The sequence below is a fragment of the Rhinatrema bivittatum genome, chromosome 3 (genome assembly GCF_901001135.1).
Source record: "Rhinatrema bivittatum chromosome 3, aRhiBiv1.1, whole genome shotgun sequence".
Lineage (NCBI taxonomy): Eukaryota > Metazoa > Chordata > Amphibia > Gymnophiona > Rhinatrematidae > Rhinatrema > Rhinatrema bivittatum.
In genome coordinates this window covers 300,181,045-300,193,868 of record NC_042617.1, presented here as the reverse complement: position 1 = coordinate 300,193,868, position 12,824 = coordinate 300,181,045, and the positions used below count along the sequence as shown (strand labels likewise).

At 41.6% G+C, this 12,824-nt stretch overlaps 1 protein-coding gene across 2 annotated transcripts; it reads left to right on the top strand.

The window, feature by feature from the left end:
- Window positions 1-403: 403 nt before the first annotated feature.
- LOC115087630 (keratin, type II cytoskeletal 4-like) lies at window positions 404-10,614 on the top strand. 2 transcript variants are annotated; one of them, XM_029595041.1, is made up of 10 exons: window positions 404-971; window positions 1,041-1,234; window positions 1,835-2,058; window positions 2,691-2,751; window positions 3,570-3,665; window positions 4,315-4,479; window positions 6,044-6,169; window positions 8,313-8,533; window positions 9,125-9,159; window positions 9,307-10,614. In XM_029595041.1, the coding sequence occupies exons 1-10, from the start codon at window positions 515-517 to the stop codon at window positions 9,750-9,752; spliced, it is 2,025 nt and encodes a 674-aa protein (XP_029450901.1). In that variant the 5' UTR covers window positions 404-514; the 3' UTR covers window positions 9,753-10,614. The 2 variants fall into 2 exon arrangements, with proteins under 2 accessions (XP_029450901.1, XP_029450900.1); XM_029595040.1 differs by having other exon boundaries at window positions 404-1,234.
- The last annotated feature ends 2,210 nt before the right edge of the window (window positions 10,615-12,824 follow it).

The following is a 12,824-nucleotide window of genomic DNA, read 5'->3' as shown; positions in this document are numbered from 1 at the left end:
TACAGCGACCTATCCAAGCTGAAGTAAACAGAAAACAAATTGGTCCATTATATTCATCAGTCATCCTGCTCTGGCAGTTCCCGTGGAACCCTCTATTCCACTTGAGAGCACTTTCCTTCCACCAGCCACTAAAAGATGACAAAGCCCCACCCCCCCTGAAAATACATTTTACTAGTTTACATAATTTGCATTAATTAACTCCATGCACCAAAATAGTTATGAAACGAAGTCCCCAAACAAAGTAACATTTCTCTATTTGTAATTCATAGGTGTGATTAGTTAAGCAGATTGAACAAGATGAGTCCCTGCCAGGCATGCCATGCCCATGATTGCAGTAAATTGGTTGATTCTTTACTCCCATGTAACCAAGCCCAGATCAGTAAGCAGATAAAAAGGTGAAGCTGAGCTCCCAATTCAGAGGGGTTCAATCTCCTTCATGCTTTGATCTTCTCTTTATATCATAGCTCTCCTTATATCTTCTTCATTTTCCAGTTTCCACTCCACACTAACCAAGATGAGCCTGAGGCAGAGTCAGAGCATGAGACATAGTCAGAGCCACGGTCAGAGTGGACACTCATTTGGCGGAGGCAGCAGAGGCCAAAATGCTTGTGGAGGTGGCTTTAGCTCTTTCTCTGCTGGTGGAAGAGCTGCTGGGGGCAAAATGAGCTTTGGCGCCGGCTCCCGAGTTGGAAAACATGCCAGCTTTGGCAACAGAAGCCTAAGTGGAACCAGAAGCCTAGGTGGAACCAGAGCGATTTCCATCAGCACAAGCAGTATGCATGGTGGAGGAGGTGCAATGGCTGGGGGAGGCTTCGGTGCTGGTGGGGGCTTCGGTGCTGGTGGGGGCTTTGGTCCAGGTGGAGGCTTTGGTGGTGGGGCAGCAGGTGCTGGTGGGGGCTTCGGTGCTGGTGGGGGCTTCGGTGCTGGTGGGGGCTTTGGTCCAGGTGGAGGCTTTGGTGGTGGGGCAGCAGGTGCTGGTGGGGGCTTCGGTGCTGGTGGGGGCTTCGGTGCAGGTGGGGGCTTTGGTGGTGGGGCAGCAGGTGCTGGTGGACCAGTTCCCGGTGGTCCTGGCTTTCCTGTGTGCCCGCCTGGCGGAATCCAACCAGTTACCATCGACCAAAGTCTCCTGACACCACTCAAAGTGGAGATTGATCCAGAAATCCAAAAAGTGCGAATAGAGGAGAGGGAGCAGATTAAGATCCTGAACAACAAATTTGCCACCTTCATTGACAAGGTAAGAGTCAAGCATTAATCATCATTGGTATTGGAGTACTGAACTGTATTATTGTCATGTATTTTCTGGACATATTCGTTCCATAAAATAATTTTGTAATAATGAGCTGTCCCTCATATTTCTTCATTGCATTTCAAAACTGTAAAGCGGATGATTTAAACTCAAATAGCTGGTAAGTATCTTCCACACAAGTGACAGAAAAAGATAAATCAGCAAATCTGATAAGCCTTTGTCTATCTCATGTCTGACCCTATGCAAGAGATATGCATAGGTCAGGGAAGTTTGAATTGGCAGGTAAGATTTTCTTTGCCCTTTAAAGAGTGAATTTTTTGCAGGCTGTGGTACCTTTTATTAGAACCATATAAAGGAGTATCCAGTAATGATGTTCCATCTTCAGAGAGCTAAAGGGCCTATATAGTCTCAAAAGCTCAAGTTAGTGCAACAGCATCTTGGGAAAACTCCTTTCTCTTTTCTCCAGAACCAATAGGGCTACCAAAATCTTGCACATTTTGAAGTGTGACAAGAGTTTCAATTTTCTGTTCCAAGAATGCAATTTGCTGTCAGTGCTGCTACTGATAATGTGACAATGGCGGTTTGCAGGTTCGATTCCTCGAGCAACAGAATAAGGTGCTGGAGACGAAATGGGAAATGTTGCAAGGACCCACCTCTCAGCAGGGTGGTTCAACAAAAGACAATCTTGAGCCCTTCTTTAAAGCATATATTACCCATTTGACCAAGAATAGGGATAGTCTAAAAGGTGAACAAAATCAACTGAATTCAGAACTGAAGACTTCGCAAGATCGCGTTGAGGATAACAGGAACAAGTATGTCATAATACAGCAAATAGTATAAAAAGTAGAAGATGGTATTAACTATCATATACCATATCATAGCCATGTCATTATACTTCTGTTGGACAACTGCTTTGTGACAGTCTGTATGTCTGATTGCAATGGATAGCGTGTTATAGAGTTTGGTGATAGCAAGATTGCTGAAAGCTGCTTATGTATTTCACATTTGCAAAGACTATTATTATTTTTAGAAATCATGCTTAAAATGTACAGAAATATCTAAGCATGCTTTGGTGGATTTATAAAGCAATATGCCGCCTTGTGAAAGCAAGTCACACATTCTGCATTGTATTAACATGTTCTGCATTTAACTAGCTAGGCAGAATGGTTGCTTATGGAGTACAAGCAGGTATAGAAAAAAAAACAGAATTATTTTTTCTTATGGTGACCAGGTGGTTTGTTCACTGTGTTGTATTGATGTGCATATTATAAAAATATGTGCTAGAGGAGGTGATATGTGCCTAATGGAGGAAACAGAACGTCCTAACTCCTTAGATTCAAATAGAAACCCATGTGCATCCCTGTGCTTGTCTAGTTTACTGACTAGCCCCATCATTAGACTGGGCCACTGGAAATTAAATACTCTCTCTTCTTAATCCAAACAGATATGAGGATATGACCAATAAGCGCGTAGCTGCAGAGAATGACTTTGTGCTTCTCAAGAAGGTGAGTGATGTGGCTAATTCCCTTTTGCGACAGGGATTCCCAACCTTTTTGACTGTGCAGAACCCTTATGAACATACACAAACTTTGGAAAGCCCCAGGCCATCCCCACACTGCTTTTGTGTCTCTGCGCCTTCCTCCTCAGCTTATCTCCAACTAGTCCTCTCTCTCTCTCCCCATGCTCTCCCTAGCCCCATCACCCTTCCATTTCCTAGCCCTATGCCTCCTCCCTCCTCATCGTTTTGTCCTTGCACTCTCTCTCCTCCTCACTACCGCCACCAGCAGCAGTACCATTAGTCTCTGTCTATGACCTGTTGACCTCCAGTCCCCCATGTGCTGCTGCCATCCCCACTGCTGCTCTTGCCTTTCATCCCTCAATGGCTCCAGCTACATTGGGCCCAAGCAGGCAGACCGATCCCACCCCCAGGGCTGAAGAGGTTTCCAGCTGCACTCATCCTACCACTACAGCAACACCTGCTTTTAGGCCTGCCCTGCTGCTACTGACCCTGTCCTTATGCCTCCTGTTTCTTTTGGCTGGTAAAGATTAATTTCTGGCTGCCAAGGATTAGCTTCATAAAGAAACTCGGAGGGTTTTATGCCCTTTTCTGTGTCCAGCGGGACCGCCTGTGATGGCCTCATGGACCACTGTGGGTCCGTGGACCACAGTTTGAGAACCACTGCTTTAGAATATTTAGCATACTGCACTATATCCAGTACATAGGAACACTCCCACACTGCTGTAATTACATTCCCTGATTTAAAACAGGCACCTTGCTATCTTGGAGCAGGGCTGCATCATGCTGACCACTTTTTTTTTTCAGGATGTGGATGGTGTTTACATGCAAAAGGTGGAGCTGGAGGCCAGGATCGATGGTCTAACAAGTAATATCAATTTCCTGAGAAGTCTCCATGAGAAGGTAATTGTGTTTTTCATTCAAGCATGGCCCATCTGGCACATTCTTTACATCCTATTTTCAAGCAAGGAACTTAAAGGCTTTCACCAGTGAATAGGGAATTTATGATAACTTTCAAAGCACATTTTCATTTGTATGAGAAAAGAAGTTAATATAGTTTCAGTTTTACATTTATTTTGGGAAAACTATAAATTGGTTTATTACACTGAGACTGATAGGCAGTGATTTTGCCAGCACTAGGTAAGGTCAGGAATGATGTATACCATATACAAAGTAAGTTTTCCTTCAGTTCAGTTTGTGCTTTATAGCCTAGGCCTTACAACACAAAAAGTCCACTAGGACAAATTCTCTGGCTTTTATGATAGGGAGTATGTCGAGAGCATGCTAGACTGGCCTCAAGCAATTAAAGTTTGAATCTACAGTAAGATTCCGGATGTCAATTGTCTTCAGAAAACGGTATCTACCCGCAGCCCATGAATATCATGTTTTGGATTTGGAATCTGGTTCCTTTACAAACATTTTTCATGTAGAGAATATTCCAGCTGTGAAAAGATTTGTAATGAAAATGAGTTTCTGGTTTGCAAGTGGGGAAGTCAGAAAGAAAAGGGCACATTCAACCATTTCAGTAACTGGTGAATTGCATCACTTGCAGGAGATTTCTGGTGTGCAAGGAGGGCTCTCAGATACCTCTGTTATCCTGAGTATGGACAATAACCGACACCTGGACATGGACAGTATAATTTCTGAAGTCAGAGCTTGTTATGAAGAGATCGCCAACAAGAGCAAACACGAAAGTGAGACTTCTTATGCAAACCAGGTGCGTGATCAAGTAGCCAGAGCAGACTGTATGCTCATATTGCTCAAGGGCCTAGTATTGTGTTATAAAAAAAAAAAATTATATAAATACACACACAAACAGTTTCTTGAGCTGGGGAGAACCTGACATACCAAGGTAATCTGAAAGACTTGTAAAAACTGTTAAGTATGGACTACACTGCAGCAACAAAGGCCTTGTTCCAGAAATAAGGCAAAGCTACAACACAATTTCAACTTAGCATAGAAAATCCACAGCGCAAAAATGAGTTTTGTAGAATCCAGACCTTTTTAAAAGAGAAACATCTCAGGCATGGAAGACATTTCCAAGTAGCAATTTTTAATCTATAATCCAATCTGATGTTTTTGAAGAAGGTGCCTGCCAGAATCACAACATCTTATTTCCTTGTAGCTTAAATGTTACTAAATATACTTTTCATTTTATATTTTACATTTGTGATTTTTCTTAAATTGCATGACAGGATATTTTGTTCTTTGGGTAACTAAAAACATTTTTACCATGACTATATACTAAAATGTCACCTCGAGGCCTGCTTCAGTGTAATCTATTGTTAAGATTCATCTTTGATTGGCCTCAATGACAAGCACATATCTGAGAAGTTTGTAAAGATCTACCAGAGGATCTCAAACCTGTCCTGGAGGACCCCCCATCCAGTCAGGTTTTCAGGATATCCACAATGAATATGCATGAGAGAAAATTTGTATGCTGTGGAACTAGTGCATGCAAATTGACAGGTTTGGGAACCTCTGAGCTCTACCATATTACTTGCATTTTTCAGCATCATAATAATCTGTGGTGGATTAGGAGAGAAGGCATAGGTAAAGTTTGTAAATGAAACAGTTGTACAATATATATATATATATATATATCAAAAATGAACATAGATCTAATAAGACGTAAACTAGAAGAAATTTTAATGATCTTTAGCACAGCTCCTACAATGATAAAGTCCATAGCAATTGCATGTAAAGGTCATGACAAAGCCTATTGGAAGGCATATTATGATGATGTCATATCCTGAAAGACTCATCCTAGACTTCCTTATCCATTTTTTTGTGTGATTGTCCCAACTATTAGGATAAACAGTTAGGGAAAATGGGCAGAGACTAGATGGGCCTTGTGGTTTTCATCAGCCATCAGATTCTATATTTCTATGACATGAAAGTCCAACAGTAATCAACAGCTGTACCGAAAGAGCCTAAAGATCTCAGTTTTTGCATAGGAATCTATTTTTTGAAAAACTACCATGGAATAAAAAAGATAGATTGGTGCACCAGTTCAACCCTTTTGTGTACCTGCTATCATGTGTTCAACATACATGTAAATGTTTTTTCCATGAAAAGAAATAAAGTTCCAAAAATATGTCTATCAACAAATTTGAATTTATGATAAAAGCATTTACTGGTAAATTAATATCCTGTCCAGAAGAAGTTACATATTAGCAAAGATAGTCAACTATGAATTACTGCTGTCCAGCAATAAATGACATTTGTTTTTTCCTACAGGCTACAACAGTTGTCTAATATTTTTGCTTTGTGGTTATCAGTTCAATGAGCTCCAGCAGGCTGCTGGCCAACATGGGGATAACTTGAGGAACACAAAGAATGAGATTGCAGACCTGAACCGCTCGTCACAGAAGTTAAAGTCTGACATCGACAACTTAAGGAAGCAGGTAGGGTTTCCATGGATCTTCAGAATTATCTAGATTGTAAGGTCAACTTCCACTTCGCTTGCTTTTCCCTTGACAGTGCTAGAATTTATTTATACTGTAAAAGATTTTCTTACCACTTGGAAGTACCACATGGCATAAAGTCCGCCATTTCCTTACCCTCCCCCATATCTATCTCAAGCAACTTATGGTTTCACTATTGAAATTTTGGTGAGGTTGCCAACTGGTACCATTTCTGCTACTCAGGATGATCCTGTTCTTGTTTTATTCCACTATGTGCATGGAAAATCAGAACCACATCTTAATGCATGCAATGGAATAAAGCCAGTGCTAGTTCAGCCTGACCAGCAGAAATGGAACCAGTTGTCCACTCCAAATGTTGGAGAAATCTAGGTTACCATAATCTACAATTAAACCACCCTAACATATTTATAGAATCATAGTCAAATGGATTGTCAAATTTAGCTTTCTGAAAATTTTCAAGCACAAGACAGCTATGACCACGCTCAGTTTTCTTCTTCTGACCATCATTGGGTATGTTGGATTTGACCTATTGAGTAGAGACTTCATCTAGAAGTTTAGAAAAAAACTAGATCTGCATATATTATCAACATTGCATATCTACATGTATTCTACATGAGATAGTACGGTATATTCCATAGAACAGTTCTAGAAATGTTCAGTGCTATAGCTTTAATGACATTGCACTGAGGTGAAGTAAAGAGAGATGGATAGAAGGAATCTCATATATCTCCTCTGGGAGAGCTTCTTTAGCTGAGTGGTAGAATTCATAATTGGAAACCTAGAATTTGTCTATTTGAAATTGAAACTGGAGACCTTAGATCAGAAAAATCAGGTCACGGTCTGATAAGAGTAAGGGTGTGAGATCTAAAATATATGCTCATCTTAACCAGGATCTTAAAGAAAGGGCATGGGAGTCTGATTTGTGTTTGGAGTGGGATCTGTCCTTTCAATCTATTAGCAAAGGTTCAGTTTGTACAGTCCTTTTAGAAAAGGGGTATAAAATCCTCATATGTTGGTACCTGACTCCAATTAAGTTGCATAAAACGTTTCCTCAAGTGTCAGACTTATGCTGGAGAGTATGTATAGGTAAGGATTCATTCTATCATATTTGGTGGGACTACTCATATATTATACCACTTTAGGATACCATATTTAGTTGGACCCACATAGTTCTGGAACAACTGAAAACTAATAAAGCAAGAGGGTAGGCTATCTAAGAAAGCCATTTGGGCAAAAAGGTAGATTAGACGCCAAATCTAATCTACATTTTTGCCCAAACAACTGAAAACTATACACCTAAACTGGTCTTTCTTGGTATCCCTGATTTACAATTTCTCTCTGAGCAGAAATAATTCATCAAATTGCCTTGTGGCCCGATGTGAAATGTCTCTTAATTGGCGGCAGAGAGAAACTCCTCGATTGGAGAAAGTCATGCAAAAACTAAATAAGATTTATTGTTTAAATAAGTTGATTGCAATCCGAAGGAAATCTTTAAGTACATTTGAAAAGGTTTGGCATTCTTTTGCTAGTTGGTCTCACAACAGTAAGGTTACTATATAACTGTTTTCTATAATATAACTGGAGTTTATTAAATTAAGTGCTAATGTTAATATTATTTTCAGAGGTAAACCCTTGGATTTTACATGAAGGACTTTGATCTATCCTTATTAAAGATGTTTCATAGCTGGGGAGGGCAGGGCAATAGGCATTCTGTATAAAAGCTTTGGAAAATGATGATTGTGATATATATTTGATTGTTACATAGTTTTTGTGAGCTTAATAAAAATGTAATGGAAAAATAAAGAAAAATTATGTCACAATATTGGAGAGTGCTTGACTTGATGATGAGGAAATGTAAAGTCTTTTAGGAGCTTGTATGAAGAAGTCATCAGTAAAAACGTAAGATATTCTATATTAATATCTTTACTGTTATGAATAGAATGAAATCAATATTTAGAGTAAGTAGTACATAAATGTGAAAGAAGTCTATTTATTTTATCTGCACAATATCCATCGTTTTGTGTTATGAGAAGTAACTTATAGGCCTTAAATTTCTTTACATGTTGTTAAATAAATCCAAATAAAACCCCATGGAGTTATAAAATGAATTATTTTGTTAAAGATTGATGCTCTACATAAAGCTATCAAGGAGGCCGAAGAACGGGGGGAGGCTGCAGTGAATGATGCTAAGGCAAAACTGGCTGAACTGGAGGCCGCCCTCCAGAAGGCGAAGGAGGACCTGGCACTCCAACAGAAGGAGATGCAGGAAAACATGGCTGGCAAGGTGTCCCTGGATGTTGAGATTAAAATGTACAAATGCATGCTGGAAGGCGAAGAGAGCAGGTTTGTGTGCTACATTATTGTATAAGATGGTATGTACTTAACTGGGTACTAAACCTGACATGATTTTATAATGATATAATTGGCAATCACTTGTAAACTCAGATAAGAAGTAATTATCTGTATCACAATATAGATACTGGAGGAAGTTAGATTTAAGAGAAGCTTAAGGATTCGTTTCTTCACAGAAAAGGTGATGGATGCTGAGAACAGCAATCCCACTAGAGGAATCCAAAATTGCACAGAGCAAGCATAGAGGATAATTTTCAGTGGGATAAATACCGTTAAAGTCTGTGGACAATTGGTGGTCTATAGTACTGCAGAAACTGGAGAAAATGAGCAGATAGATAAGCCTGACACTTTTATCTGTTGCCAACTTCAAAATTCTAATTTGATGCACATGGGAAATAACTGGAAATGTTCCAGTCCATTTTGCATCATCTATTCTAGAGTCAACTATTATACTGGTGTACAGAAAAGTAATGTAGGCTGAAGACCCTGAGAGGCTATGTCTTCTTTACTGCTCAGGTGTAAAATGTACAGAACTGCCTTATCATATGTTCTACCTATGTGACCTGTTTGTTTCCACTGCAGAATGTCTGGAGACACTACCAGCACTGTGAGCATCTGTAAGTATCAGGAGCACTCACTTGCTCTGTAACATGCTATGCTTGTTTCTTACCTATTATGATAGTCCACTCTGTATCTATAGGCTGTTTATGAAAATAGGATGCATGCCCTGGAGCAAAACTCACGCAATGCTTTTTTTCCTGCAGCGGTGGTGGGTGGAAGCTCTTCATTTGGGGGAGGACAAGGCCATGAAGGACAAGGCTTTGGAGGTCAAGGCTTTGGAGGTCAAGGCTTTGGAGGTCAAGGCCATGGAGGACAAGGCCATGGAGGACAAGGCCATGGAGGACAAGGCTTTGGAGGACAAGACCATGGAGGACAAGGCTATGGAGGGCATGGTCATGGAGGACAAGGCTATGGAGGGCATGGTCATGGAGGACAAGGCCATGGAGGGCATGGTCATGGAGGACAAGGCTATGGAGGGCATGGTCATGGAGGACAAAGTCATGGAGGACAAGGTCATGGAGGACAAAGTGGTTATGTTGGAGGAATGAGTGGTGGGGGCGGATATGCCTATGGAAGCAGTGGAGGAACAAGCAGTCACTCCTCCAGGATGGCCTTCTCTTCATCTTCTACAACCAAAAAATCATATTAAACAAAAAGTCACCTGCTCTTGAATGACAGAAAAGCTTCACTGCCTGCTGATAGTGTTAGTGTTCTTTCTTCCCAAATCTTGAAATCCCTTTTCATATCTCTCCTTTCAAGAGAAGCTCTACCAGTAGTTTTTAAGTCACTGATGGCTCCTATTCCTGTTAGTCTGTAAAACAAGTAACCCATGAATTTCTCAACACTGACCAACTTCTGACCTTGAGAGAGAGAAAGTAAGAAATAATCTATGTCGAGAAATGATACATAAAAGTCACTGCATCCCTGAATTCCTTCCTCACTTCTAAATGCCCACATGCCCACAGCTGTCAGTAGATAGTGCACTATAGGCTCCTGAAATAACTGTTCCCCTTATTTCTGCTCACTTTCCTCTAAGGTTCTTTCTATTTTCAACACCAAGGATTGCAATATTTTGTTCTAAATGTATTAAACTCTGTTTACCTATCTAATTGGTTAGCAATAGGCTTACTGGCCTCTATTTAAAAAAAAAAAAAAAAAAAAGTTTGCTAACATGGCTGAAACCTTTTTCAAAATAGTTACCCGTGTTTCTGCAAAACCAACAATCATTCTTTAGGACATCAATTTATTTCTTACATTCTTTTAAATTTTATTTCATACCAAAATTAGACCATTTCATTCCACCCACTGGTCTTCTACTTATATATTGGACAAGCTGATCATCATACACTTTTGTGTGTGCCATGTCTGTAGTTAAACAATATAAAATATTACCTGTTTTGCAAACTGCATGTGAGGGAAATATTTGCTGGTCTAGCGGTGTATATAACATCCCCTTGGACTGCCGGTTCTTTCCTGGTTTGTGTATCTTACATTAAACTGCATGTGAAATTAATATTGTGCTGTTGTGTTTTCATTGAGAAAAACAATTAAGGATACTTCATGATGGACAAATGTAATATAAAAGGTAAAATGAATGCGGGAGTGCTCATGACTAACAGTAGAGAGTCAGCAGATGCTCACCAACACTATTAGCAATTAATCGTTTTGTAAGTGCACAAAATGCACTTACAAAACGATTAGGTAAAATTCAGTATACTCAAAACCCAACAATATGGATCCAAAGAGTAAATTTTTTATCAGGATTATAAAGGTTATATACTTGGAGGTGAAATGTTGTTTTTTGAGTAGGGTTAATCATTTTTATATGTATTTATTGTGCCTAACCTGTAATTATGGCTCATAATAACACTGAAAATGCTTTAATTTTGTGCCAGTATAATTTCTCAACATCTACAAAAGGATTTAAATTAATAAATGCAAAGGAAATCTTTAAACCGAACACCTCTGGGATCAGTTTCCCCATTTACACCTAAGGGGTTGTGCATAACAGAGAAAATAGAATAGAAAATGTAATTATCCATGCCACTTTACTTTTCTGGCCAATATAGGTCAGTTAATTAACATACATTCTAAATTGTAGTGTTTTTGAGTGGGAAAATGAGAGAGTGACAGATACAGGCAATCCATTAGGGTCAAGGCAAGAGTCATCAAAACAGAGCTATGCCCACATCAATGTTTGTCAATATGCATGAAAATCAATAGTTTAAAAATCAGAGGAACACTTGCAAATATAGTGAAATGAAAATAAAATGACCACAACAATAAACCAATTACAGTAATTTGTTCCCTCTATATAATACAGGCATCCAGGACATCACTCTCTCGCATCCGTCCTTTCACATCAAATAATACATTGAACAATAAGCTTGGGTTAACAAGGCCACAGCTTTAATAACATGGAGGCCCGAGCCCCCCCTTTATTAACATTACAATTTAACTCCAGAACTCCCAAACCATCCGCCGCTGCGCCAGCAAGACGGCTCCTTCCAGCCACGCGGCTCGTCAAATGGCCCCCGCACTAAGTTCAGACTCCCACCATCTGCCAGCAAAGGAGCCAACCCAGTGGGCCTCCGCCGCCAACCAGCAAGAAACCAGGCCTGCCAGATGACTCCCGCCGCCTGCCAAGCAGGGAGCCCGCCACCAACAACTTCCAGTTGTCAAACATTTCCATTTGCCAGGTACATCACTCTCAACAGGTAACCAGCGCATTAAGCTGAACCGGCTCGGGCCATCCGCCACAGACACGGGCATAACATGCCCCGTGCCCCCCAAAGATGCGGCCCCCACTACAGTGGGAAAAACTCCTCCAAGGCCTCCTGAATCGAATTCAGGAACAGGTCCATCCCAATGAAGGATAAATGAACCCCGTCCTTGCCAAAGAGCCCCGAGACCTTCCCCCACGACCAGCCATGTCGAACGTGCCTGCCTCCCAGCTGCCCCAGCCATGAACCAATCTGCTGGCTGGCCTTCGACCGCCAAATCACCTTGTCCGATTCGTCGGTCCGTATGATAATGTCAGGCCAACACACTACCGCCGTTGGCAACAGCATGGACACCATCATAAGGTCCTTTCGGACCAAGCTACTAAACTGACGACCAGGCATTTATCCCCAGTCATTGCCCCCCAAATGAATAACCACAGCACGCAGCTCTCCCATGTGTTCTCGGCCACGCCGCACACACGGGATCATTTCATCCCACCCCATGCCCCGGCGCCCCAACCAATGCACGCGGGCCCCCTCTTGCACCAGTCCCAGTGCGGCCCGTACGGCCTGCCGCAGGCATGTCTGTGGGCCCAAAAGGTATAAGAATGCCCAATGATCCAAGCAGACTTTCCCGCAGCAACTGCACCTGCAAAGAAACAAGAGTTAGAATTCGCTCACCCCAGCCCCCAAATTGGGACGAACCTACCCCCGAAAAGCTGTCGAGCCAACGCCCGATCCGCTGAATCACGTCTCCCGGCAGACCCGACTCAGCCGCCGCAGTCGCCGCCCCAATACGGAAAGAAGGAGTTCCGAACTGACCGACGTCCAAACCCACTGCCGCCAAGGCCAACCGGGGGACCATCTCAAACCGATATTTGGTCAAGGGGCGACCATCCTCATGAATCGCAAACTGCACTGACCCAGGTACCCGGCAGCGACAGTAACGAATCGCGTTGCCCACCGGGCACGAACGGAGACCCGGCACTGCCCGCAAC